At 39.0% G+C, this 23,490-nt stretch overlaps 3 protein-coding genes and 2 long non-coding RNA genes across 8 annotated transcripts in view; 1 reads left to right on the top strand and 4 right to left on the bottom strand.

Moving 5' to 3' along the window:
* The window catches only part of LOC113665831 (uncharacterized), an 8,032-nt gene extending 7,010 nt beyond the window's left edge, over positions 1-1,022 (bottom strand). The window contains exon 1 of the mRNA XM_027181555.2: positions 489-1,022. Within this exon, the coding sequence (XP_027037356.2) occupies positions 489-600 (112 nt within the window). The 5' untranslated portion in view covers positions 601-1,022. The remainder of the gene's footprint in view (positions 1-488) is intronic.
* A 1,301-nt stretch (positions 1,023-2,323) lies between these two features.
* Positions 2,324-12,760, bottom strand: LOC113665830 (uncharacterized). Of its 4 annotated transcripts, none has more exons than XM_027181554.2 (7): positions 12,331-12,760; positions 10,606-10,726; positions 6,809-7,086; positions 5,958-6,299; positions 5,237-5,848; positions 3,404-4,057; positions 2,324-2,466 (listed from the first exon to the last, which is right to left on the bottom strand). In XM_027181554.2, exons 2-7 carry the CDS (start codon positions 10,672-10,674, stop codon positions 2,460-2,462), a joined length of 1,962 nt encoding a protein of 653 aa, XP_027037355.2. In that variant the 5' UTR covers positions 10,675-10,726; positions 12,331-12,760; the 3' UTR covers positions 2,324-2,459. The 4 variants fall into 4 exon arrangements, with proteins under 4 accessions (XP_027037355.2, XP_089058155.1, XP_089058154.1 ...); XM_089202029.1 differs by having other exon boundaries at positions 10,606-10,680; positions 12,331-12,448; XM_089202028.1 differs by lacking the exon at positions 12,331-12,760 and adding an exon at positions 10,998-11,388.
* Positions 12,761-14,300: 1,540 nt separating this feature from the next.
* On the top strand, positions 14,301-15,568 carry LOC149047790 (uncharacterized). The gene is made up of 2 exons (XR_016185321.1): positions 14,301-14,484; positions 15,342-15,568. It is a non-coding gene; the product is annotated as an uncharacterized LOC149047790 (long non-coding RNA).
* LOC149047789 (uncharacterized) lies at positions 15,117-18,374 on the bottom strand. The gene is made up of 2 exons (XR_016185322.1): positions 18,248-18,374; positions 15,117-15,529 (listed from the first exon to the last, which is right to left on the bottom strand). It is a non-coding gene; the product is annotated as an uncharacterized LOC149047789 (long non-coding RNA).
* A 1,618-nt stretch (positions 18,375-19,992) lies between these two features.
* LOC113665838 (uncharacterized) lies at positions 19,993-23,487 on the bottom strand. The gene is made up of 4 exons (XM_027181561.2): positions 23,326-23,487; positions 22,515-22,700; positions 22,207-22,324; positions 19,993-21,422 (listed from the first exon to the last, which is right to left on the bottom strand). The coding sequence occupies exons 1-4, from the start codon at positions 23,377-23,379 to the stop codon at positions 21,160-21,162; spliced, it is 621 nt and encodes a 206-aa protein (XP_027037362.2). The 5' UTR covers positions 23,380-23,487; the 3' UTR covers positions 19,993-21,159.
* Between the last annotated feature and the right edge of the window lie 3 nt (positions 23,488-23,490).

Below are 23,490 nucleotides of genomic sequence, written 5' to 3'. Positions count from 1 at the left end.
GATATTAAACTAGAAGCTCACCAACGACAGCCACCATATTACACGGCATCTTTGCGAACATAATATTACGTATTTGCACCGCTGAACATATCGCTTGTCTACGAATAGGGCGATGATTGGGATTGCTCTCCTGAAGAGAAAACGTGACATAGGCAGCCCCTCGAAACGTGTTGAGTAAAGAGCTAAGCTTTCCTTGTGACGCGACGAAACTCGACCGAAATGACACAGTAATAAACAAAAATTACTTCAATTTAAGGTATTTTCAAATCATTTCAAGTACATAGGTTAAAATGTAGCCATCACTACCTCGAAAGCTGGAAAAAAACGTACAAACAACCTTTTGTTAGAAAGACGGCGTTAATTTATGCAGTAACAGAACCGAAAACCATTACATTTCAAAACCTACGCGACAGAAAAAAACCTCAACGGTTAGAAAATAAATCCTGAAGCTTCTGCAGGAAAGGTTGAGGTAAAATTTTTAAACGTACCTTGTGAATTCAAAGATTGCGAAGAAGAATCCGACGAGAAGGAGGCCGCGGCGACCGAAGCAGCTGAAATTCCCTCGCCGGGAGCAGTTGGAGCGCTATTGTCACTGGACATCTTTTCACGGATGTTGTTCAATTATTTGATTAGAAACTTCGCAAAAAGTTCCTTTTCTCATCCAAATTAAGTAAACGAAACACTAAGAAGAAAATCACGTTGACTTATACACGACACGGCTTTTCTAAGAGCTCTACGGTCGTTTTCCTACAACAATCAAACTTCGCAAGAAATCGACTTAAGCACAGCTGAGTTATATGTCAAACGCTGTAAAACTAAAAAACGTCCATTCCTTTTCACGATAAGTGTACTTTCGGTTCCTCCGTGGGTGCCATGACAAAGAGTTTTCTCAAGCATAAAGCGGCGTGACTCGCAGATATTTACACTGGCCTGATATCCGATAATTTTCAATTCAATGAAATGCAGAGAAAATTCGCGACCTTCAACTCTTGTCGTGAATAAATAATCAGCTTGGGTGAATTGAATTGGCGCCACTTCGAGACAGGAAGTAATTTACTCACCGAACCGAGGCTGACTTTTTCGAAGAAACAAAACTGAATGATAGCAACTTATATTTAGAGCTTATTTGTAACAGCCATTATTGACTACATATTTCTCTTCTTTTCCTTTGATGAAGGAGAAAAGAAAAAAATGGGAGCCAATAAGTACGTAACTTTCGCCGCACGATGTGTTCGTGAAAAGTACGTTCTTCGCGCTCCGAAAATTGAATGAAATGCAGAGAAAATTCGCGACCTTCAACTCTTGGGATGAACGAGCTGTTTTGCCTTCATGTGACTGGGTAAGCACGAACACAATGCTATCACTGCATTTTAATGTCTGAGGAATTAAGATACGTTAATGGAAACCTTTGCTCATAGAAACACAGGAGAAAGTCGTGTAAGAGACTGTTGATAATGGACTCTAATTAGGGAAAAAAACGAAATTAATAAACTCATTGACTGAAGTAGAAATTGATTTTAATCATCATCTATCGAGCTCACGGCTATCAAAATCATACCGAACAGATTTTATTTCTGTACACCCAATTTGTGTAACATGCACCCCGGCAGTCGATCTGAATAACAAGTAGATTCCAACTGGAAACGATGTTATTTTTCATGTCACAAGAGCAGGGCAGGGTAAAATCTGAAACACCAGACCTTCACATTCCAGATTCAGCAAATAACTATGCCATTTCTGAGTAAGTTCACATGTGGAACGCATATGGTGAAAAAGGCTGAGGCCATATCGCGGTAAAGACATTACAAATGGATTGAAATCGTTTTCACCCAGACGTTGTCTGAATAAGGCTAGTGCATAAATTGCAGTTAAAACCTCGCAATCCACGTTTAGAGTGTCTGTCTGCATCGTGAGACAAACAATTTTGCATCATTGCAAGAAGATTGACCGTAAAGGAAAACAGAATGTTTTGGAATAAGGTTTCCAAACGTTTTGGGTTTGACCCTTCGTCAGTAAAGGGAGACGAATTGGTTACAACCGCTGCTGAGCTGGTCTCCGTTTGGGATTGCAAAAGAAAATCTAAAGTAACGTTCCCCCAAAGAATTGGTATTATAAACTAGTGAAACTAATTTAGACACCTTAAAATGCTCAGCGAAGAGAAATATCAGGAAGTTTTCTCCTAGTGTCCCTGAGGTGCTCGTCAAAGCGTTTTCTCAATATTCGCCCTGTTCCTTCGATGAAGAATTGGTACATTGAAATCCACGAAGATGATTTCGCAGGGACTCATATTTATTTTCAAGGTAGAGTCGGCAACATACAGTCATTTGGCTATAAAAAGAAACCCACTTTATTTCATTTGCCTTAACACTCACAATAAAAAACGTGCAAGTGTTCTATGTAGAATATTTCAAAAAGTAGCATTCCTTTGTGGGACTCTAACCGCCTATCTTCCATGTTCTTCAGGCCCTGCAATATTAAAAATATTAAGATAGATAAGTACCATAACTCGAAAAGTCAGGCAAATAGCGCGCCTTTGTGAAACCTTTTCACATTCAGTTCCGTCGAAGTAAGAACGAGTGTCAAGCTGAATTTTTTGTTTAAATGGTGGTGATGTTGGTAACTAACAGGTGATGTTGGTAACCATGAAGAGTAAGTCTAATTTCCCAGCCTTGAAGAACACCTTTGAATGATTCCCTCGACATCGTCAAAGAGACTATAAGTTACCAATGCTCTACCTGCCTATAACGAAAAACTCGTGCGCATTCTATTGATAATGGACACAGTAACAAGTTATAGATCGATTCTGCATTCCTTCTGGCCCGCTAAGTAACTTCTCCAGTAAGAATATGCGCATTGATTATAAGGTTCAGTCAAGTGCCACCTTAATTTGCCGTCACTGCCGAATTGTGCTCCGGTTTTCGAAAAATAAAGCGACTAAGATTATTTCTTTTCCTTCTGGATGGGATATTAGTCCATTTCAAGTTACTCCCCCACCCTCCCTTCCCACCTCCCACTATTTTTCAAGTCTCCCTGCATATTTGTCACAGCTGGTCGATGCGCTGCCGTCGCCTGGAATCGCATACGGGACATTTGATTTTTCGTGCATGCGCGGTGGCGGCCTTGAAATAGATGTTGAGTTTAACACTATAAACATTAAGTGCGAGTTTTCTCGTCGCATTCGTGAAGGAATTTGGATTAAAAGTTTTGATCACTGTTCGTGGCAACACTGTTTTCAATCCTGGGTGGATGGAGGCACTGTTAGGGTAACCTTCCCTTAAATAAAACTGATCGGACAGGCACACCACTTTCTGTTCCAGCCCTGGCTTATTACTATTGATCTATTTACCATTATTACAGCCCCTTAAGTTTGATCTTCCCTGAATCTACCAAAAGCACAATCTACCTGAGTGATTTAACAGGTCGGCTGTTGGTATTTTTCTCCCGCCATTCCAAGGGCACCTGAGAAGCGAAGCTTTTCTCATACTTCTTTGCGTCTCCATTGCAATGGAAACCGTTCATCCCTGTACCCACTGGGACTTCTCCATCGTCGTCGTTGTTGTTGTTGTTGTTGTTTACAATAGGAGTTGGGCTCTTAATCCCAATATCCTCACAATGGACCTCAATTCCCATCCCTTGCCGGGGGCAATGCTGGGTAATCTGCTGATATTCTCGAAGGCGCTTTTGAAGGAGGTCATAAGGCATGTTGTTAATGTAGCCGCACTTTCCAAGCCCTTTAGGGACAGGTGCGGCCAAATTACCGGCACGTTTCTCAATCATGGTTTCTTGGCCTTTGTACACGAGCTTTGTATTCTCCATTATGGGATGCCACAGAGCCAATTCAAGGTCGCTGAGAAGCTTTAAAATTCGATCCAGCTCATATTGTGTGATCCAGCCTTTACAGAAGGAAAGGTAAGCGCCAAAACCCATCCCAGTGGATACAGCATGACCGTGCAGCATTCCTCCAGGGAGCTCGTACCCAGGGCTCCATGTGTGTCCATACGCGTGCGGTCGACATTGGTGCGTTTCAAACATGTTGCTGTATTCCGATCTCATGTAACTAAAATTAGAATGAACGAAAAAGTGAAAATTAGGACAACATACAACGAGAGGAACTAAGTAATAAATTATTCTAGAGTGGAACTTTTAGGGATAGAGAAAACCGCCTTTCAATTTGTCATCTTGATTGCATTATCAAGCCAAAAAGAAAGTTACAAAAGACGACATTTTTTAAGAATCAAGAGAAATGTGAATAGTTCCATTTAAGCCTCACCAACTGATCGAAATATTTCTCTCCTCAAAATTTCAGGATCGCAAGGGATTTCATTTAGGAACCTAAGAGATTTGTTACATTTCGAGTAGTTAAAAGATGGAAAAACTATCACAAATTCTGCACGAACAAGCGAAAAAGCAAGGCGATCCGATGATAAGACGCGGGAGAACTAAGAGGAACAACAGTGACGATAAATTTCGCGCGCCTACTTTTTCTCTTAACTCCACTGACCAAGAATTTGCACAAGCCAACGGACACCGAGCTTCACAGTTCGTTTGAGTTCGTTGCCTATTTCCGTCCTTACTCTGAGGATTTTTTCTCTGACTTGATATCTCAATTAAAGGCTCCAAACTAAAAGTATCAGATCAATCGCGCTATTCTGCTGACTTGATTCTAAAGCCACGATACTACTTAACAATTGGTTCATGCTTTAGCGTGCACTATCGAGTTATGGAGCACGTGGGAAGTTTGGAGAGCACGAAAGAAGCGTAAGAGTTGCCCGAGGCAATAGCCGAGGGCAACTCTAGCTTCTTGAGTGCATGAACCAATTGTTTTATAACATGGCCGGTGGAGTTGTGCATCAAATCCGACGCGAAAAACGGACAACAATATCAGAAGTGATTGTTCGCGGAGTCTCCTTTTCCGTTGTTTTTCTCTTTTTCTGCATCATTTAAGAACTCTAGCCCTAAGGGAAAAGGTCGGAAAATTGTCTTCGTTTTGGGACTGGTGGGCCGAGCCTCTGTTTGTATCCATTATTGTCGCGAAATATATTCTTTTTCCCCGCGCTAACAATGGCCGCTCGTGCGAAAAAAAAAATTTCTGGCGAAGCGATTTGCTCACGCTATCAGCGTGCACTATCGAGATTTTGAGCACGCTTACGTATACTGAATTTGATTGGGCGGCTCTGCTAGCTATGTTATAATACAACTTCTTACTTAAACAATCTCATAGATCTAATCTACGTACTCTTCAAGAGCTTTGCCAATAATCAGGTCACAAACATCTTCAAAGGCTTTTTTATCTCCTCTGAAATCTTCCATCTCAGTGCCAAACTTGGTCCACAGAAGAGCGGAGGTCTCCTGCTCGAGAAGGCAGAAGAGTTCTTCATCCTTAACTATCGCCATCTTGACAATTTCGGCAATGCCATGGCGCAAGCAGCCGCGATGAAGGGTTCGAAAGAAGCTTCTATCAGTCAGCGCCAGGACAGGGGGGTGAAACGAACCGAAGAGGTTTTTGAAGCCGAATCCATCGCACCCAGTGCGAGGTGACAAGCCTGCATCGATGGCCGCCACAACACTTGTAGACACCATGATGTAGGGTGTATTACGATGGTACAGAGAGGCAGCACAGGCAATAACGTCGTGTAATACACCATTACCGACCACTAAAATAGGCTCGTTTCTTCTTACGCCAAGCTTCTTTAACAGTACCAAAGTACTCTGCACAGTGGCTATGTCTTTGTCGATTTCCTCTGCGGAAAGGACAAGCTTCTTTAGCTCAATAGAGAACTCATCGAAATAAGTCTGTAGAGCCGCGCCATAGATCTTTTCCACATTTTTGTCAACTACTGCCACACACCTAGAAAAAAACCAATGACAACAAAACAGTAAGACAACCAATATTATAAGGTAGAGTAAACTTAATTAATGGCGTATTTATAACGCATAACATGGACTAAGTAACAAACCTTCCAATGGACTGATACACGTTTCTAAGCTCGGGGTTGGACGGGCTCAACACCTCGTAAACTATCTTAGCAGTTGTCGTCAGTGTATATTTACTAGTGCAGGCGACAAGGGATGCATCTGATTTGGCCAGGACGTCTCCTTCGCATCTTCCATAAATGGACGTCGGGTAGAGGCCGTGTGGGTCAAACTTCTCAAGATGTTCAGCGTTCTCCAAGTAACATTCCGGGCAGTCTGTCTCTTGAAGAAAACGGCACAAAGGCATGGTTCGCAATGTCTTATCGTCTATGAACATCTTAACCATCTCATTCCATTTGGAAATGACCACAGTATTACTTGAAGATCTGCCAAAAAAAAGGAAGGAACGATTTTCCCAAGGCATGCATGAAATTGTCTTAACTTTTAGATTAAAAGTATTGTAATACAATGGGTTTCTTGAAACGATTTCATTGCTTAAAAAATATTTAATCATAGACTGATCGACACCTTCATACTTCTTCGTTTGTTTCCTTGGAAAGGGTATGACAGAAATACCTAATATTACCTCTAAACAAATTTCTAAACCTCCGTTTTGATATATCAAATTGCAGTCAGATAAATTTAATTTCCTTATTCTGTCCCCTAGATTCAAAACGAATTTGAATAAAATCATATATAGAACATATTTACTTTTAAAACTTATGTAGCTGACTTAACTAAACTAATTAGAGTGCCACAAGCGAAGAAGGCCGAGGCATGTGTTGGTTATCGAATTTTGTTCACCATTCTTCGAATTTGTGGTATTTTCTTTCTCGTCTAGAACAAAATTAAGGAATGACAAAAGCTATAAAGGAAAATGGATTTATTTACATACCTTTGCACAAGACTGGCAAGTTGCTGTAAAACTGCACCAGTTGGTTGGTTGTAGAAATACTTTAGTTTCCTGACCATCAAGAGGGACTCCAGATCATCGCTGAATGATTTTGCCAGCTCTTTTGAAAAGACGTCAAGGCGAGATGTGCGAATAAGGAGGTCGCTGACAATCGAGTTAGCAAAGATTTTCAAGGCGATTTCTTCTATACTTTGCAAAGGATCATCACAAATCTCCAACGGAAGGTTTTCAAGAGACTTGATGGACGAGTATATCGCAGCCTGAGATCAAAGGGAATCAGTAAATTGCTGCACCTATGATATTCATAACCAAAGGCAGCATTACCGTATGCGTTCAGACGTTCGCGTGTTCTGATTGGTTCTAGAGCTTGAAATCTCCGTTCGTAAAAATGTCTTTTTAGCACCTGACATATTCTGAGCCCCCTTGACCGTAAATGAACACAACAAGTTCAACTTTATTCACCAATGTTCGAAATTTGTGGGTTGATTGTAAGAAAAATGTCTCCTAGTTTTCAGCTTGTTTGGCTCATTCTTAAATTTAAATTTAGAGAGGCGAATTAGAAGAGAGTGGTGTATGAGAGAGGCTAATCAGTAGATAGTGGCTTATTAAAGAGGCGAGTTAGTAGAGAGTCGCTTATTAGAGAGGCGAATTAGTACGGAGCAGTGTATTAGAAAGGCGAATTAGTAGAAAGTGGTGTATTAGGGAGGCGAATTAGTAGAGAGTGGCTTATTAGAGAAACAAGTTAGTAGAGAGTGGTGTATTAGAGAGGCGAATTAGTAGAGAGTGGTGTATTAGAGAGGCGAATTAGTAGAGAGTGGTGTATTAGAGAGGCGAATAAGTAGAGAGTGGTGTATTAGAGAGGCGAATTAGTAGAGAGTGGTGTATTAGAGAGGCGAATTAGTAGAGAGTGGTGTATTAGAGAGGCGAATTAGTAGAGAGTGGTGTATTAGAGAGGCGAATCAATAGAGAGTGGTGTATTAGAGAGGCGAATTAGTAGAGAGTGGTGTATAAGAGAGGTGAATTAGTAGAGAGTGGTGTATTAGAGAGGCGAATTAGTAGAGAAGGGCTTATTAGAGAGGCAAGTTAGTAAAACGTGGTGTATAAGAGAGTGGCTTATTAGAGAAACAAGTTAGTAGAGAGTGGTGTATAAAAGAGGTGAATTAGTAGGGAGTGGTGTATGAGAGAGGTGAATTAGTAGAGAGTGGTGTATAAGAGAGGTGAATTAGTAGAGAGTGGTGTATTAGAGAGGCGAATTAGTAGAGAAGGGCTTATTAGAGAGGCAAGTTAGTAAAACGTAGTGTATAAGAGAGTGGCTTATTAGAGAAACAAGTTAGTAGAGAGTGGTGTATAAAAGAGGTGAATTAGTAGGGAGTGGTGTATGAGAGAGGTGAATTAGTAGAGAGTGGTGTATTAGAGAGGTGAATTAGTAGAGAGTCGTGTATTAGAGACGCGAATTAGTAGAGAGTGGTGTATAACAGAGGTGAATTTGTAGAGAGGGGTGTATAAGAGAGGTGAATTAGTAGAGAGTGGTGTATAAGAGAGGTGAATTAGTAGAGAGTGGTGTATAAGAGAGGTGAATTAGTAGAGAGTGGTGTATAAGAGAGGTGAATTAGTAGAGAGTGGTGTATAAGTGAGTGAATTTGTAGAGAAGGGTGTATAAGAGAGGCGAATTAGTAGAGAGTGGTGTATTAGAGAGGCAAATTAGTAGAGAGTGGTGTATTAGAGAGGTGAATTAGTAGAGAGTGGTGTATAAGAGAGGTGAATTAGTAGAGAGTGGTGTATAAGAGAGGTGAATTAGTAGAGAGTGGTGTATAAGAGAGGTGAATTAGTAGAGAGTGGTGTATTAGAGAGGCGAATTAGTAGAGAAGGGCTTATTAGAGAGGCAAGTTAGTAAAACGTGGTGTATAAGAGAGTGGCTTATTAGAGAAACAAGTTAGTAGAGAGTGGTGTATAAAAGAGGTGAATTAGTAGAGAGTGGTGTATAAAAGAGGTGAATTAGTAGGGAGTGGTGTATGAGAGAGGTGAATTAGTAGAGAGTGGTGTATTAGAGAGGTGAATTAGTAGAGAGTCGTGTATTAGAGACGCGAATTAGTAGAGAGTGGTGTATAACAGAGGTGAATTTGTAGAGAGGGGTGTATAAGAGAGGTGAATTAGTAGAGAGTGGTGTATAAGAGAGGTGAATTAGTAGAGAGTGGTGTATAAGAGAGGTGAATTAGTAGAGAGTGGTGTATAAGAGAGGTGAATTAGTAGAGAGTGGTGTATAAGTGAGTGAATTTGTAGAGAAGGGTGTATAAGAGAGGCGAATTAGTAGAGAGTGGTGTATTAGAGAGGCAAATTAGTAGAGAGTGGTGTATTAGAGAGGCAAATTAGTAGAGAGTCGTGTATTAGAGACGCGAATTAGTAGAGAGTGGTGTATAACAGAGGTGAATTTGTAGAGAGGGGTGTATAAGAGAGGTGAATTAGTAGAGAGTGGTGTATTAGAGAGGTGAATTAGTAGAGAGTCGTGTATTAGAGAGGCGAATTAGTAGAGAGTGGTGTATTAGAGAGGCGAATTAGTAGAGAGTGGTGTATAAGAGAGGTGAATTAGTAGAGAGTGGTGTATTAGAGAGGCGAATTAGTAGAGAGTGGTGTATAAGAGAGGTGAATTAGTAGAGAGTGGTGTATAAGAGAGGTGAATTAGTAGAGAGTGGTGTATAAGAGAGGTGAATTAGTAGAGAGTGGTGTATAAGAGAGGTGAATTAGTAGAGAGTGGTGTATAAGAGAGGTGAATTAGTAGAGAGTAGTGTATAAGAGAGGTGAATTAGTAGAGAGTGGTGTATTAGAGAGGCGAATTAGTAGAGAAGGGCTTATTAGAGAGGCAAGTTAGTAAAACGTGGTGTATAAGAGAGTGGCTTATTAGAGAAACAAGTTAGTAGAGAGTGGTGTATAAAAGAGGTGAATTAGTAGGGAGTGGTGTATGAGAGAGGTGAATTAGTAGAGAGTGGTGTATTAGAGAGGTGAATTAGTAGAGAGTCGTGTATTAGAGACGCGAATTAGTAGAGAGTGGTGTATAACAGAGGTGAATTTGTAGAGAGGGGTGTATAAGAGAGGTGAATTAGTAGAGAGTGGTGTATAAGAGAGGTGAATTAGTAGAGAGTGGTGTATAAGAGAGGTGAATTAGTAGAGAGTGGTGTATAAGAGAGGTGAATTAGTAGAGAGTGGTGTATAAGAGAGGTGAATTAGTAGAGAGTGGTGTATAAGAGAGGTGAATTAGTAGAGAGTGGTGTATAAGAGAGATGAATTAGTAGAGAGTGGTGTATAAGAGAGGTGAATTAGTAGAGAGTGGTGTATAAGAGAGGTGAATTAGTAGAGAGTGGTGTATACGAGAGGTGAATTAGTAGAGAGTAGTGTATAAGAGAGGTGAATTAGTAGGGAGTGGTATATTAGAGGGGCGAATTAGTAGAGATTTGTGTATTAGTAGAGAGTGGTGTATTAGAGAGGCGAATTAGTAGAGAGTGGTGTATAAGAGAGGTGAAGTAGTAGGGAGTGGTTTATTAGAGAGGGTAACTTTGTAGATAGTGGGACTTAATAGATAAGGAGACTTGTTAGAGTGAGGAAGGTAGAATAGAGAGGACGTATTAGTAAAATAAAAGTTCTAAAAAGGACTCATTAGAAACGGAAGCTTTGAAGAAAGGGCAGTTTAATTAGAGTTATCCTGACAGTTAATTCCACTTTCACTCGGTCAGTTCTGATGTGTTAAAAAGCCCCTCTAAAGTGTCGTTTCGCATGATGTTAGATACCTTCTCGATTTCAGCTGTAGTTTCTGATAAGTTTCCCTGGTTGTCTTGGTTGGTTGAGTTGGTGGACATGTTACTCTGCAAAATATTCTGGCTTAAATTCAATCCGAAGAGCGTAAACCGTCTGTAGGATACAGGAAACAAGAAAATATGCCACATTATATGCTGGTGGCTAATGAAAATATATCCTTAGACTTCAATTGCAAACTTGTACTTCGTGATAGCTTTGGTATGCAGGCGTCGAAGGGCGAGTTATCTAAGTGTCGAACTTAAAGGCTCTGCCTTGTCGAGGAGGGTCACAGGCACTCCCTTGGCCCTTTTCCTCCTCCTGTTCGAAAGTTCTCACGTATGTCCCGTAAATGTATGTGAAATAAAATCTTTTCTTCTCAACCAACCCGTTTGGGACGCTAGATAACCAAACTTTTTCCACAATATGTGTTTGAAATGAAGAACCTTCATCTTTTGTGTAATTCAAGATGGCGACACATGTTGATTTTTACAGGTCGGTGAAAAGCGACGTCGATCTAAAAAGTTGAAAATTTCCAGACGTCTAACTTCTAACCGCGGTGTGACGTTTGCGGTTAACACATCAAATTTGAATCCAGAACTCTCTAATATTATTGACAAATTTTAACTGTTGATCGTAAAAAAATGGTAACCGAAAAATATTTCCTGTGACAACAATGGAAAGACATTAACCGTTAGCCGTAAATCGGCCAAAATTTTAACCGTTAGCCGTAAAAGCTATCACCCCATCGAGACCCTCATCCTTGCCAAGTTTAAAACGATGGGGTTTTCAGAAATAGTAGTCTATTTTGTATTCCGCTCGGCCAGTATTTTTACATACTGTTGCATAACATCGCACAGCGTCGATCTGGAATGTTTGCTGCCTTTTATGCGAATGCAAATTAGCTTCCTAGGGGTGTAATGAACTGAGAAGCCTTGCTCAATTTTTACAGTTATCGTGATTTTCTGTGGTGATTCAGTACATTAAAGGAAGCCATTTTTTTCCCTAATCTTCCCGACTTACGGAGAGGCTGGTCTTTTTTTTTTAAGTTTTTTTTTTAAGTTTTTTTTTTAACCAATTCCGGAATGAAGGGCGGTATGGGCGTAAAACATTCATAAACATTTGCTCTTGGAAACTTTTAACCGATCGCTTTCAATGAAATTAGCAGCAGAAGGTCACCAATATTATGTAACTGCATCTTACACGGAACTTTCATTTTCTGTGCAGGAACAGTCATGGATCTCATACTCAAGTCATGGATCTGTCAACAACAACGCGCGTTATACGCTAGCCTGCGTGTAGCCGTACCCTCCCCTCCCTTCTGTATCACCTGGGGGGGGGGGAGGGTACAGCTTTACGTAAGCTACTGAAATGCTTTCCTGCATTACTGAGTTATGAACAATGAACCAGCCGCCTCGATTTTGGCCTAGAGGAGACTACCTGTTAGAATGACTTTGGATGTCAATATGCAACGGTATTTTGTACAACGTTTTAGGTCTTAGGCATTCTGAAGTCGCGCTGCTGTTAAATTGCGGCTACTACATAAACCATGTACTGATCAATTACCGAATTTGAAGTCAATATGACACCGATGTTATGCAACCGCACCTTGCTCCAAAGTTAAAAAATTCCTAGTTTGAGCTTTCGCTGATTAAAATTTATTCGAAAAAAGATTAATAACAAGTGGCGACTTGAAACGTGACACTGGAAAAGTTACTTACCTGGATCAAAAACTAGAGTCAGCCAAAACGTCAGCCAGTACGACACAGTGTTAGCGTTGCGTAAGGTACACTAAACTGACGTTCTCATTCACGGAACATAGCACCTTTATCACGTGCCAGCTCAGCGAAATTTTAGCCACAGCTATTTTCATTCTCTTGCACAAAAGAAACTTGTTTGTGATTGGTCCTCGTGATCCGACAGTGCACGTCCGATAGTTCTTGTAATTAGAGGCGTACTAATCTGATAGACCGCCGGCAAATTGACGAACTGAAGTTGATATATCACGCGATTTCTAGGTCGTATTTAGGACGCGGGAAATTGAAAAGAAATGAAAAAAATCAGGCTTCTGAGGTGAAAAAGTAAAAAGGTCAGAATAAACTTAAATGAATCATGGATGGTTAAGGCTGGTTAAGGCTAGAAAGATAAAAACGTGTAACAGAAAACCAATTACTTTAATTCAATCTGTTTTCTGATCGACCAACCGTGACGGATGGTCTAGAGTCAATTCGCATTCCTGCGGTCAAACTCGATTTATTACAAAATTGTTTTGACAAAACACAGTATTAAAAGAAAACATCTCCCAAATCTGTTGGTAGACCTTGATCTTGTCGGATTACCCTTTAGCACCTTTTTACCACAAAAGCATGCTTTTCTTTAATAATCAAAGTTTGGCTATAAAGTACGGTTTGCACGATCCACTTTGAATAACGCGTGCTTGAGAGCTCGTAATTCCAATTAATTTGCATTAGAAAGCTTTCTAAATGATGTGGTATCTCGGTATTCCAAGCAAAGTTTGAATCGTGACATTTATACGGCACATGACCCTTATTCTATTTGTCGCGGTTATCAAAATGTTTATGAGAGCTGAAAAGAAAATTTTTTGACAGAAAAAGGAAAATGGTCAAACCTACGACTGCCACTTTTATCTCACCTCTGAATGATGTTGTGCTAACAATGAGATCGGAAAGGAATTCCGAATAAGTTACTATGGTTAAGGAAGACGAGTTTTTCATTAGGTTATTTTAGCTATGAAAGCAAAGATGGGATTATCTTTAAAATGTTCTGGAAGGCACGTTTGCTTTTAACTAGCGTCACAGTAATGCTTGGTAATTAGTTTCATATAAAGTTCATGCAATCGCAGAGTCTAGGGGCGACAAATTTGAATATCAATACTTCAAAGGTAGCGCGTCTCTCGTGTTCATATGAAGAACAGATTATTTTGTATTGTTTCAAGCTGATGCATCTATAAATAGGTAGACCCGTTGACAAAAAATTTATTGTTATCCCTCACGGTCCAGGTAGTGTCAATAATGTGATTATCAAACCACCCACCAGAGAGATAACACGGTCTAGCAGTAAAAATACAAAGCTCTACCGAAAGAGAAACAATCTTGCCTAATGTCGGACGACAACTGTCACCTGTTTTCGATGACCGTTTTTTGTAGCAAACCTAGGGACATGATAAAGCGCTGAGTGCCTCTGGTCTTGTACCAGAACGCCAAAGATCAAGACGAGTAAACTTTTAAATCTGATTTATCGGTCTTAATAGAGATTCCTTCACGGTTGTTCTTTGAGATTTCACGCAACAGTGCTCTTTTGATGAAAGAAGTTTCTGTCAGCATCAAAAGCCGCATTGTTTACGGTCCATTGAACAGACCAATTATACACTATTTAAGTGCATATTACGCAAGCTTTCGTGGGAAAAACTGGTCGAGGTAGTTTGTTCGAAGCGGTCCTTCTGGGTACATCACGTCCCATTCCTACGCGACACGCTCCTTTCCCCACGCAAGACGCTCTCTTCCCCCACGCTTCTTCCATCGTCCTCCAAATACTTCGAAATACGTTGCTCTGAAGACCACAATATTTGTCGATAAGAACTCAAATTCATCGAGCATCTATTCTAATTAATGACTCGCATCACATCCTGTTGGTTTTACGGTGCTTAGGCTTTTACAAACATCAACGGCACTTGTTCGATGATCATTACGGTGTTTAAGAATAGCTGTTTGTCTAACATTCCTTCAAAGATGACTTTCATATTCTATCCCGTAGTCTGACTGTCAGGTGAGGGAATCCCTTAGAAGAAGAACGATTGTCACTACACTACGTGACATAACAACCATGACCCTCTAGAAAGTCTGGGGCAAATTTCTGTGAGTGCAGTAATGTTTTTGGCAATGACACGCTTAATTTATCATTTTCACTGTAGCTCAGTGACACTCTACCATAACTTACAATTCGGTTTTGAGCAATAATATAACACGACAGAGCTTTGCACTGGGCTTTTGAAAAAAGCGAGTACTTTACTCATACATTTGATAAGATTAACGCATAGTCTGGCCTTTCTTTGTCTCACAGCGAGTCTAGTTTTCCTACTTGGTATTAATGCGGGAAGCTGCACCGTAAGTTTACACCAATGCAGCAATTAAAGACACAGCGAGAGTCAACAAAAACGTGTCACATTTCCATGCTGGAAGTTGTGAACGGCCGTAAGTGTTATGCAATGATATCGATTGCGACACTTTTGCCCGTTCTACCGTTGACATATGCCTTTGGACGATGAACACGGTGATCAGCTTTATGATAAGCTGATCATCTACTAAATCTAAAGGCGAAAAAAAATCGGGGCGACACTGATGTTATGCAACACACCTGAAGCCAAGCTATAATTTTTTTAGCTCGCGCTGTCGAGGAATGAATAATACGAATAAAGCACTGAAAACGTTAACCCACACTAACTGTAAACTTATCACTCATGGAATTCGAATTTAAAATGACTGAGAGCCAAGATGACATTGATGTTATTTAGCCACATATCAGGGTTGTAACAACATACATTCTTCGAAAACTCAATAGCTATCTGACCAACTCAAATAGATGAATTCTATGAGGTATCATTCTTTTCAAATACAGAAAGTGGACTAAAGTTAGATCTGGCTCTACGTCTTTGATGCGGTGAAAGACAGTAGTGATATCCATCTTTTTTTATATTGTTTTCTCTGTTCTTCAGCTTTTCAAGGTCCAAAACGTCGGACAGTTTCTTCACAAATGACTTGGTGCCAGTTGGTCTTACAAGAGCGCAACTGAAAGAGTAGTCAGACTGTTTGATTGCCGGCATGTTCTCTGGGAACAAGCCACCACATACAATGCTCAGGGTAAAGCTGTATTCTCTGAGGGTGAGCCCAAAACATGTAAAATCTGAAACAGCAATATAATAAAACTCTTAAAAAAAAGGAAGCCTAATGGATGTTGCTTTTTCAATTATATAAAGTTAATCCTGTGCTAACGAAGAATTTGTAATACACAATAAAAACTTGTTTTTGACCACAGTAGACCCAAGCTCCAGCTGAGAAATGATCATCTTCATGGCGAAATTACAAGAGTTTGTATGGGAATATTTACGACCGCTCATAGCAATAAAAAAATACAGTCAAATTCTCAGCGAAAGTACCTCACTTTACTTTCACAGTACATTGCTTGTTGTCTGACCGCTCAGGTTTGCCACATAAGAGGGCTTCAGCTCTTATGTAGTAAACGTAGAAATGAATAACTCGCTAAAATGAGTTCTTTTCAACATAGTAAGCGGTCAGACAATAAGCAATGCATTGTGGAAGTAAAGGGAGGTATTTTTATTGAGTTTTTTTTTTTTATTCCTAAGAGCGGTCGTAAATATTCCCATACAAACTCTTATAATTTTGCTATGACTCCTAATTCACAAGATGATTATCTCACAGCTGGAGCTTGGGCCGCCTGTAATTTGACCTCATTTTTCGCTTCCATGGTTTGACTGTCTGCACTTATTAAAGACAGAGAAAATATGCGGTTACCAACATAATAACATCGAATAGAATCAAGCGTTCTGACAGAGGCTAATAAAAAAATTACGAAGGGAGCGACTGCGGTGGAGAGTGTTATCAAACATAGCACTCAAGTTACAAATGAAAGTTGGCAAGTCATGAAGCATGCAGCTGGAGCAGTAAAAGGGTTTCCAAATTATATTGCAACACTGATACAGCTGGACGTTGCCGTTCAAGTTGAAAGAATACATTGCCTATGTGCGCCATGAAATATTTTTGGTAAGGAATAGACCAGTTACTGACGTTTGTCTGTGAGATAAACAGTAATTACAGGAGAATAATTGGTTGAATATAAACTGCATGCCGGAGGTTTGCGCACACATTGCGCATTAGGGGTTTTCGGACACTAGTGTTCCTATTATATAAGATTTATTCATAAGTTACTCAAACACTTTCAAAGTGAGATTCAAAAAACAATATCATCATAAAAGTAGCGCAAGTTGCCACCATTTGCTCATTTTGATGACAAGTGTACCATACTTTATATGATCGGGTGAGCATCAAAGAGATTGGAATGGAAGAGACCCTGGAGAGCTAAACCAAATTAAGGCAATCTTGCCTCTAACTCAATTTATTATTAGAGTGAAATTGTTTCTGGTATATTCGCTTTCGCCGCGAAGGCGAAGGATTTGAGTATGCGTTTGGGTACTTGTCTCGGGTTAATCTGACAGAAAGGCTACTTTCGCAAGCTTGGTGCTCAAAACAGCACGGTTTTCTGAAATAGTTGTTGAAGGTTATCTTGGAAAAGAGGGTATTGGTTCTAAACAAACTGCAGTGTGGGCGTGCAAAATCTTTTGTTTACTATCAAATAAGGTCGATAAAGGTAGTTGAACCGTCGTCGTGGTGAAGTTTGCAAATATCAGTCGTTCTTTGGAGCAGTTTGGAGAAAGAGAATGAAAGAAAGACAAATTTCTGGATTTTAAAAGGACTACTAGAGGTTCTAAAAACGGATAATCTAAATTCGCCACAGAGGTTTATTCATCGTTTTCAACTTAGGCAATTGATAACTTCAACTTAAAAGAAAACGTGATAAGATAAGTGGCGCAGCTAGACAATACACATAAATGGACATCCGGCAACCTGTGAACTTTCTAAATGATTGCATAATGATGGCAATAAGAATGACAATCTCATTTAAACATTTATTTTTGGGAATTTACCTCGCATGAACAGTTTACTCTTTAGTTAGAAATTTTTACTGGCATTAAAGGATGTAAGAGCCATGAAGGAAATTAATTTTCTTACTGCTGAACTTGAGGTAATGTCCCGAAAAAACTTCTGAAGTAAAACGATGAGTGTATATTACGTGACAACTAGTTAGGAGTTAAATATTTAAAGGAAAAATGTGAGAGTTTTTCCCTTACAAGTGTTTTAGAGGTTTTCTATGTTGATGTATTTAACGAAGACATTTTTTATCGATTGGCAAATTTGTCAGATTGTATTCGCTGGTGGCCTGACGGGCGTCAAAATTATATTTTCTTAAATTATACTCTAAAAGAGTGGAATTACATAACAACTTGATTAAATTCTATTTGGCGTGAGCTGCCAAAAGCGCGGTTAAGGACTTAATTTTTATATCAGAAACTTACGTTTCCTTTTGATTTGGTTTGTGAAAATATCATTCTAACATATTCTTTGTACATACGTGGTTTTACGATGTCTGCAGTCAATTCAGCAACCTTGATGAGTTCGATTCACATTATTGCATAACAGGTCTTAAGGAGGTTCTTCTTAACTAAAAGCGCTCTTGCGAAGTATTAGAATTGTCAGTGGTACTCTCTTAAGCCTTGTCCACACGTGCGATCCAAATGCAAACGGAAATACGAACACAAGAGTGTTCTCATGTCCAACGCAAACGAAGGGAGAGCGAGGGAGGTACGCAAGCCTAGTGGATGTATTTTTCTAAGATGGCTAAATGATCAAGGTTTGCTGCAATATGTTTTATCATTTGTTCTCGTTTACAGAGCTCACGCCTAGAATGTTTTTAAATGGATCGAGAGCCATTTTATCACTCCATCTGTATTTGTTAAATATGTTTATATCCTTTTGTAAAACACACCTTATTTTAGGCCCACTTGTCTGGCCACATGTTTCCTCTCTCTCCTTTGATTTGTCTTTAAATTTGGGAAACGTTTGTCTTAAACTCAAAATTTGTGAAAGATAAGTCTTCAGTTGTTCTTATGACTAACTAAGCTAAAATTTCGAAAGGATTGTCACTTCCTCCTTTTTAAATTTCGGTGACGTCAAAGAAAAACTGGCGGCGCCTCTAGGCAGAGTAAGTAGTCGCTCGGGTTGCCCGCGTTGATCCCGCGAAAGAAAAATTGCTCGGGGCAGACTTTCTTGGACAATGTCGGCGATGAAGTCACAAAAAGGGGCAGACAAAAAGAAGACAGACAAACTCAAAGAAAATATAAACGACTCTTGTGGGTTTATTGTGTTATAAACATATTTGGCTTTCTTTCCCGGCTTTCGAAATAAGTCATTCTTGATTCCTAATCAAGCGAAATATTTTTGCTATGTAATAAATCTTTTATTGACCAAGCTTGTTCATTCAAAATAGCTGGGTATTAGCCTCGCTCTCTTTCGCGTTTTTTAAGACCAAGACTTCGTCGCAAAAAAAAGAACATGGCCAATATCCAGCCATCTTTACTGATTACGCTTGTTCGATACCGCACAAGTATTTTAAGCCAATTCGAAAGTAATTCGGGTAATTAAGCATTATCAACTGAGTTGCTAACATAAATTGGCCACCATAAAGAGTTTCAAAACTGACGTTTCGAGCGTTAGCCCTTCGTGATCGCGAAACATTCGCTCTGACGAAGGGCTAACGCCCGAAACGTCAGTTTTGAAACTCTTAACTCAAATGGGAGTACAAAATTACCCAGTTATACTCTTCTACAGAAGCAGCACCACAGCTTCTTCACAAACTTCCGCCCCAGATAATTTGTTCATGGATCCCATGTTTTGGGTCAGGAATGCTGGGCATGGTCAATGAAGTCCCTGCCAACTTATAAAATTTATGCGAACGACACAATGAAAAGAAAGAAAAAAAAATCGTCGTTTTGCACTGTCTTAGGAACTTTTAAAAAAAGCGAATCAAGTTGAGCCAAAAGACAAAACTGTGTTTGCTTTCTAACTAATTCTTCCCAAGACGTTCATCGTTACCCTCCAACTGATGAAGAAATGATTGCGTTCGAAACGCAATTCACTTTCATCAACTTCTAGTGAGTAATAAACTTAGCGTTTCTTTCGCTCACCAAAGCAACTAAACTTGTAACTTTGTAGTTATCAGTGCATGGCTGAAACAAGCCACTTCTAACCTAACTTTGCTCCCCTTACAGCCACATTTGACAAGTCTTACATACTTGTAATTGTCTCTCTTTATACGGCTCCTCAACTTCACGTGCTCGAACAATAGATGACTGGAACACAACAAGGGAGGTTTCAGACCATATCGTAAATATTATTGAGGCTAAAGTTAACTCGGCAAAAAGTTGTGATGGCGACTACATCAAAAGACAACAGAGTATTTTTCAACAGTATCCAAAATCATCCGCGATATTATTGCTTCACTAAGTTCTGTAAAAACCTCGCACATCCCTCTAAACAAATCAGATGCAAAACGATTCGCGCTCTTTTTCCTTTGTCTGACAATTAACTTTTACTATAGCATTTACCTTTGTTCTCAGTTTTGGTTTTTACCACAATAAACCGAAAAACGCTCTGAGGACAAAAACAATCCATAGTCTCTAGCCGAGATCCTCAATTCTTCCCTTTATCCATCACGTAATCAATAACTGGCAATTCTTCAAATGTTTCTTTAATATCTCTTGTTAGAACTGGCGTTTCTACAGTGTTGAATTTCAACTATCACTAAAAAAACTATACAAAGCTGTGACTAGAAGTATTTGTTTCAACTGGCAGCACTTCCCAGTTATCAGGTACACATAGTTTGTATCCATTACAAACATGTATGAAAGACATAAAATAATTATTATCACCTGATGCATTGACATAAAAAATAAATACTATCAATTATTGAAATGAAAGACTTTTCCTGAAAAATTTATACCTCTGGTTAGTTAACACACCTCTGAAGCACAAGTCTTAAGGTACTGTCTTGGCTTTAAAACTTTCAACTAAGAAAATGAATCTTCAGACTTTGGGTTTGTCAAAAAAAATCTGAATTTGTTTGAGATTAAAATACTGACCAAACTTGAGAATGTTCCAAAAATTTTAGAGTTCAGTGGAATAACAAAATTGCCCAAGCAAAAAAAAACTGTAAATTGTAAATATTATTGGGGTGGAGAAGCAAAAGGCTGTCTAAAACTGTAACTCCTCTTTAAAGCATCAACACATTATGCATTGCAGTGAACAGTTGACAAGATCAGATGACCTTACATGTACGTAAGGAGCATTGCTGATCTGATATTTATGGGGTTGTAGTGTTGCTACTTGAAAATTCCAGGAAATCTACTTGTAATTGGGAAAATAATGGTCTGTAGAGCTCTGATGCACCACCTTATTGCAGCATTCAAGCATGAGTACATATGCTGCAAGCCTCTGTATGCATTACAAGAAAGGTGTGTCTAAGATTTTCTCAATGCAGAATCTTCAATTTGGCACTCAGTAAAATTGTTAAATGTGCACTTGATAATAAAGCCTACAAACCCCTTTGGGCTTAAAAGTAAACTTTCACATTTCTTTGAGTTTCAGTATTTATCCTCTTGAATTTCTCTTCTTGTCTTGAGAAGATGAGCAAAGTTAAAAAGTGAGAGACATCATCAAAAAGAAAAAAAAAAAAAAGCAGAGACAGATTCCATATCCCTGTGGCAATGTAGTATCTTCCACACATCCATAACCTGCTAATACTCATTCATAACTCCCTAAGCTGCTACCACAAAATATAAACAAATATAAATGTATTATAAAATCAAGTTAAAACCTTTGTGTAAAAGCACTAAATTGCACTTACTTATCTCCTACAACACGAAAAAATGAGAATAAAATAAGAATGAAAAATGTTAAGACAACTAACGCAGCGAAAACTTTTAAAACCTCCTTTCTTGCATTGACTGCTACTGCAGTAGTCTTTTCCTTGGGTAAAGGTTTGGAAGGCTCTTCTTCTGTGATGGATTTCTTTTCCTCAATTTTTATCTCCCCCACAGTGTCTGTCTTTGTAGTAATCTCAACTTCTTTTTCTTCTTTTGTTTCTTGTTTGTAAGTTATTGGCCCTGTGAGTCAAGTGAACATATCCCACATGTGAGTTCAAAAAAGTTCAGTCAATTCCCAATGACTCAAATCTTCCACAGACATTGGAAAAGGTTTGGGTAATCAGAAGCTGACAACAAATGAATGTAAAAAGTAAAAAAAAAAAAAAAATGTATGAATACTTCTATCAGAGTAGTGTGCATGCATATTTTAACCTCATTTAATCACAATACAGAAGAGTCAAGAGAAAATGGAACATCCAAGCAGGAAAACAGTTTGAAGATTCATTTCACTGTGGCTGAATGAACCCTTTCCCAGCGAAGCTTGACCCAACTGGCACATTTTATGCAAAGAGTAAAAACAAAATATGACATTTGAATAATACACAGTTGATTCCAAATATTCTCAGTAATCTGTCTGTTAATTCAAATTATCTATGGTTAGATTGCACAGAAAATAACCTGTGAGTGAGTGAAAACTGTTCATTAGTCAACAGAAGGCTGAACTTATTATAGGGTGCTTGATATTGTGACAGTTTTTGAAAAAAACAGCAATTGGAAGAATGTGCAGTTATAAAAACATCCAGCATTAGTCAACTCCACTTAGCATTTAATTCTTAAACATCAAGTCAATAAAGCTTACAGTACATAACAACCCTAGAATAAGCATCAACCTCAGAATCTATCAAGTACAGTATTTGCAAAGGCTAAGGAAGTTCAAACAAAATTGGGACAAACTTTGTGTACTTCCAAGGAATACGTGGCTGTTAAATCTTTAAAATAGCTTCATACAGTTAAAAGAATCCACCTTTTTTCCTATGAAGAATCACAAAATCTGATGATTGAGTGCATGGGGTTTTCAGTTTAGTGTACTCTTCAACTTTTGGTGTTGTTGTTGTCTGTACTTTTTGTATTACTTGAGACTTCTGTCAAAGACGGAGAGAGAAATACAAAATCAATGTGTATTATGAGTTATATATTTTTAATTCTGCCCCACCAATAAACCCTCAACTTGTATAATAAAGTTTACAACATGAGTTCTCAATAATCATGTAATCATAAGTCTTGAACAGAAAGATACAGCTGTAAGATTACAAAAACATGTAAAAAGTTTACCTTTGGTGTCTTGGCCTTTCTCCCTGGAGAAGGAGAACGTGTTTTGTTAAAGTGTTTAATCAAAGGTTGGCAGCCCTTCAAATTCTTCACTGGTTCCCATGAGTCGTCCTCTTTCCTGCAGCCTTTCCAGCGTATGAGATACTCCACTTTGCCATTGTGAGTTCTTTTTCCAAGAAGCTTTTCAACCTGGAATACAAATGTATCATTGTGTGGACATATATTTTGTACTTTAAAATGCCTTTCGGGTCAAAATATTTTCATCTAGTTTTATGTGTACTTCCCCATGTTTCAAGATGTTCCACCACAATCTTGAAACAGAGAAAAACAAAATTCAAACTAAAGGAATTTCAACTTAATCATTCTTAAAATACATCGTAGGTCGTAGGTCGTTGGTCGTTCTCCTACATTTTGCATAAAGGACGATAATAAGAACACTTAATCGATTTCGTAATTGATAGTATCCAGTGCATTCGACAGAGAAAGCGCAGAGTAAATTTATTCGATCGAGGATCATTTTCTACAAGCCCAAATAGTACCCAGGGATCGCATTGACTGAAAAGTAAACGCTACAAAGCTCCAGTCTAAGCATTTAAACAAATAATGCCATTACATAATAATAATCGCCACCGATTGAGCAAGCATTGTAAATTCGGACGAATCAGATAAAGCAGCTAGCAGATCGAAGATTTTAGGCAAAACTGTAATCTTCGTTCTCTTACCGAGGAAAAAACAGAATAAGCTCCAAAGGGGAAAACCTCCCGTTGAAAAGAAAAGCCAGTCAGTTAATTAATAACGTGTAACGGCCTCTTACCTCATAAAGCTCCCCTTCGGACTCCGACGAGAGGGGTGACCTAACCAACGCCATCTTCTAGAGCTCAAACGGCGCGCGTAAAAAGAAAGCTATGTGACGTCGTTAAGGCCAGGCTGCGCTGCTTGCAAAAATAAAGATACTTTGTGTATTCATACATGAATTTTA

This window comes from Pocillopora damicornis, chromosome 3 (assembly GCF_964200805.1).
Source record: "Pocillopora damicornis chromosome 3, jaPocDami1.2, whole genome shotgun sequence".
NCBI lineage: Eukaryota > Metazoa > Cnidaria > Anthozoa > Scleractinia > Pocilloporidae > Pocillopora > Pocillopora damicornis.
Note: the sequence above shows the minus strand (reverse complement) of the source record. Positions and strands in the feature narration are given on the sequence as shown.

Bases quoted from the DNA above. Each gene is read 5' to 3' on its own strand.
- LOC113665830 (XM_027181552.2), bottom strand. From the start codon at position 10,761: ATGTGGCATATTTTCTTGTTTCCTGTATCCTACAGACGGTTTACGCTC. The intron at 5,849-5,957 runs GTTTGTTACTTA...GTTTTTTTCTAG, and splicing joins GTGTATCAGTCCATTGGAAG to GTGTGTGGCAGTAGTTGACA. The intron at 4,058-5,236 runs GTACGTAGATTA...TTCTAATTTTAG, and splicing joins ATTGGCAAAGCTCTTGAAGA to TTACATGAGATCGGAATACA.
- LOC113665838 (XM_027181561.2), bottom strand. From the start codon at position 23,379: ATGGCGTTGGTTAGGTCACCCCTCTCGTCGGAGTCCGAAGGGGAGCTT. The intron at 22,701-23,325 runs GTAAGAGGCCGT...TTTGTATTCCAG, and splicing joins CCGAAGGGGAGCTTTATGAG to GTTGAAAAGCTTCTTGGAAA. The intron at 21,423-22,206 runs GTGGATTCTTTT...CTTGACTCACAG, and splicing joins GATTCTTCATAGGAAAAAAG to GGCCAATAACTTACAAACAA.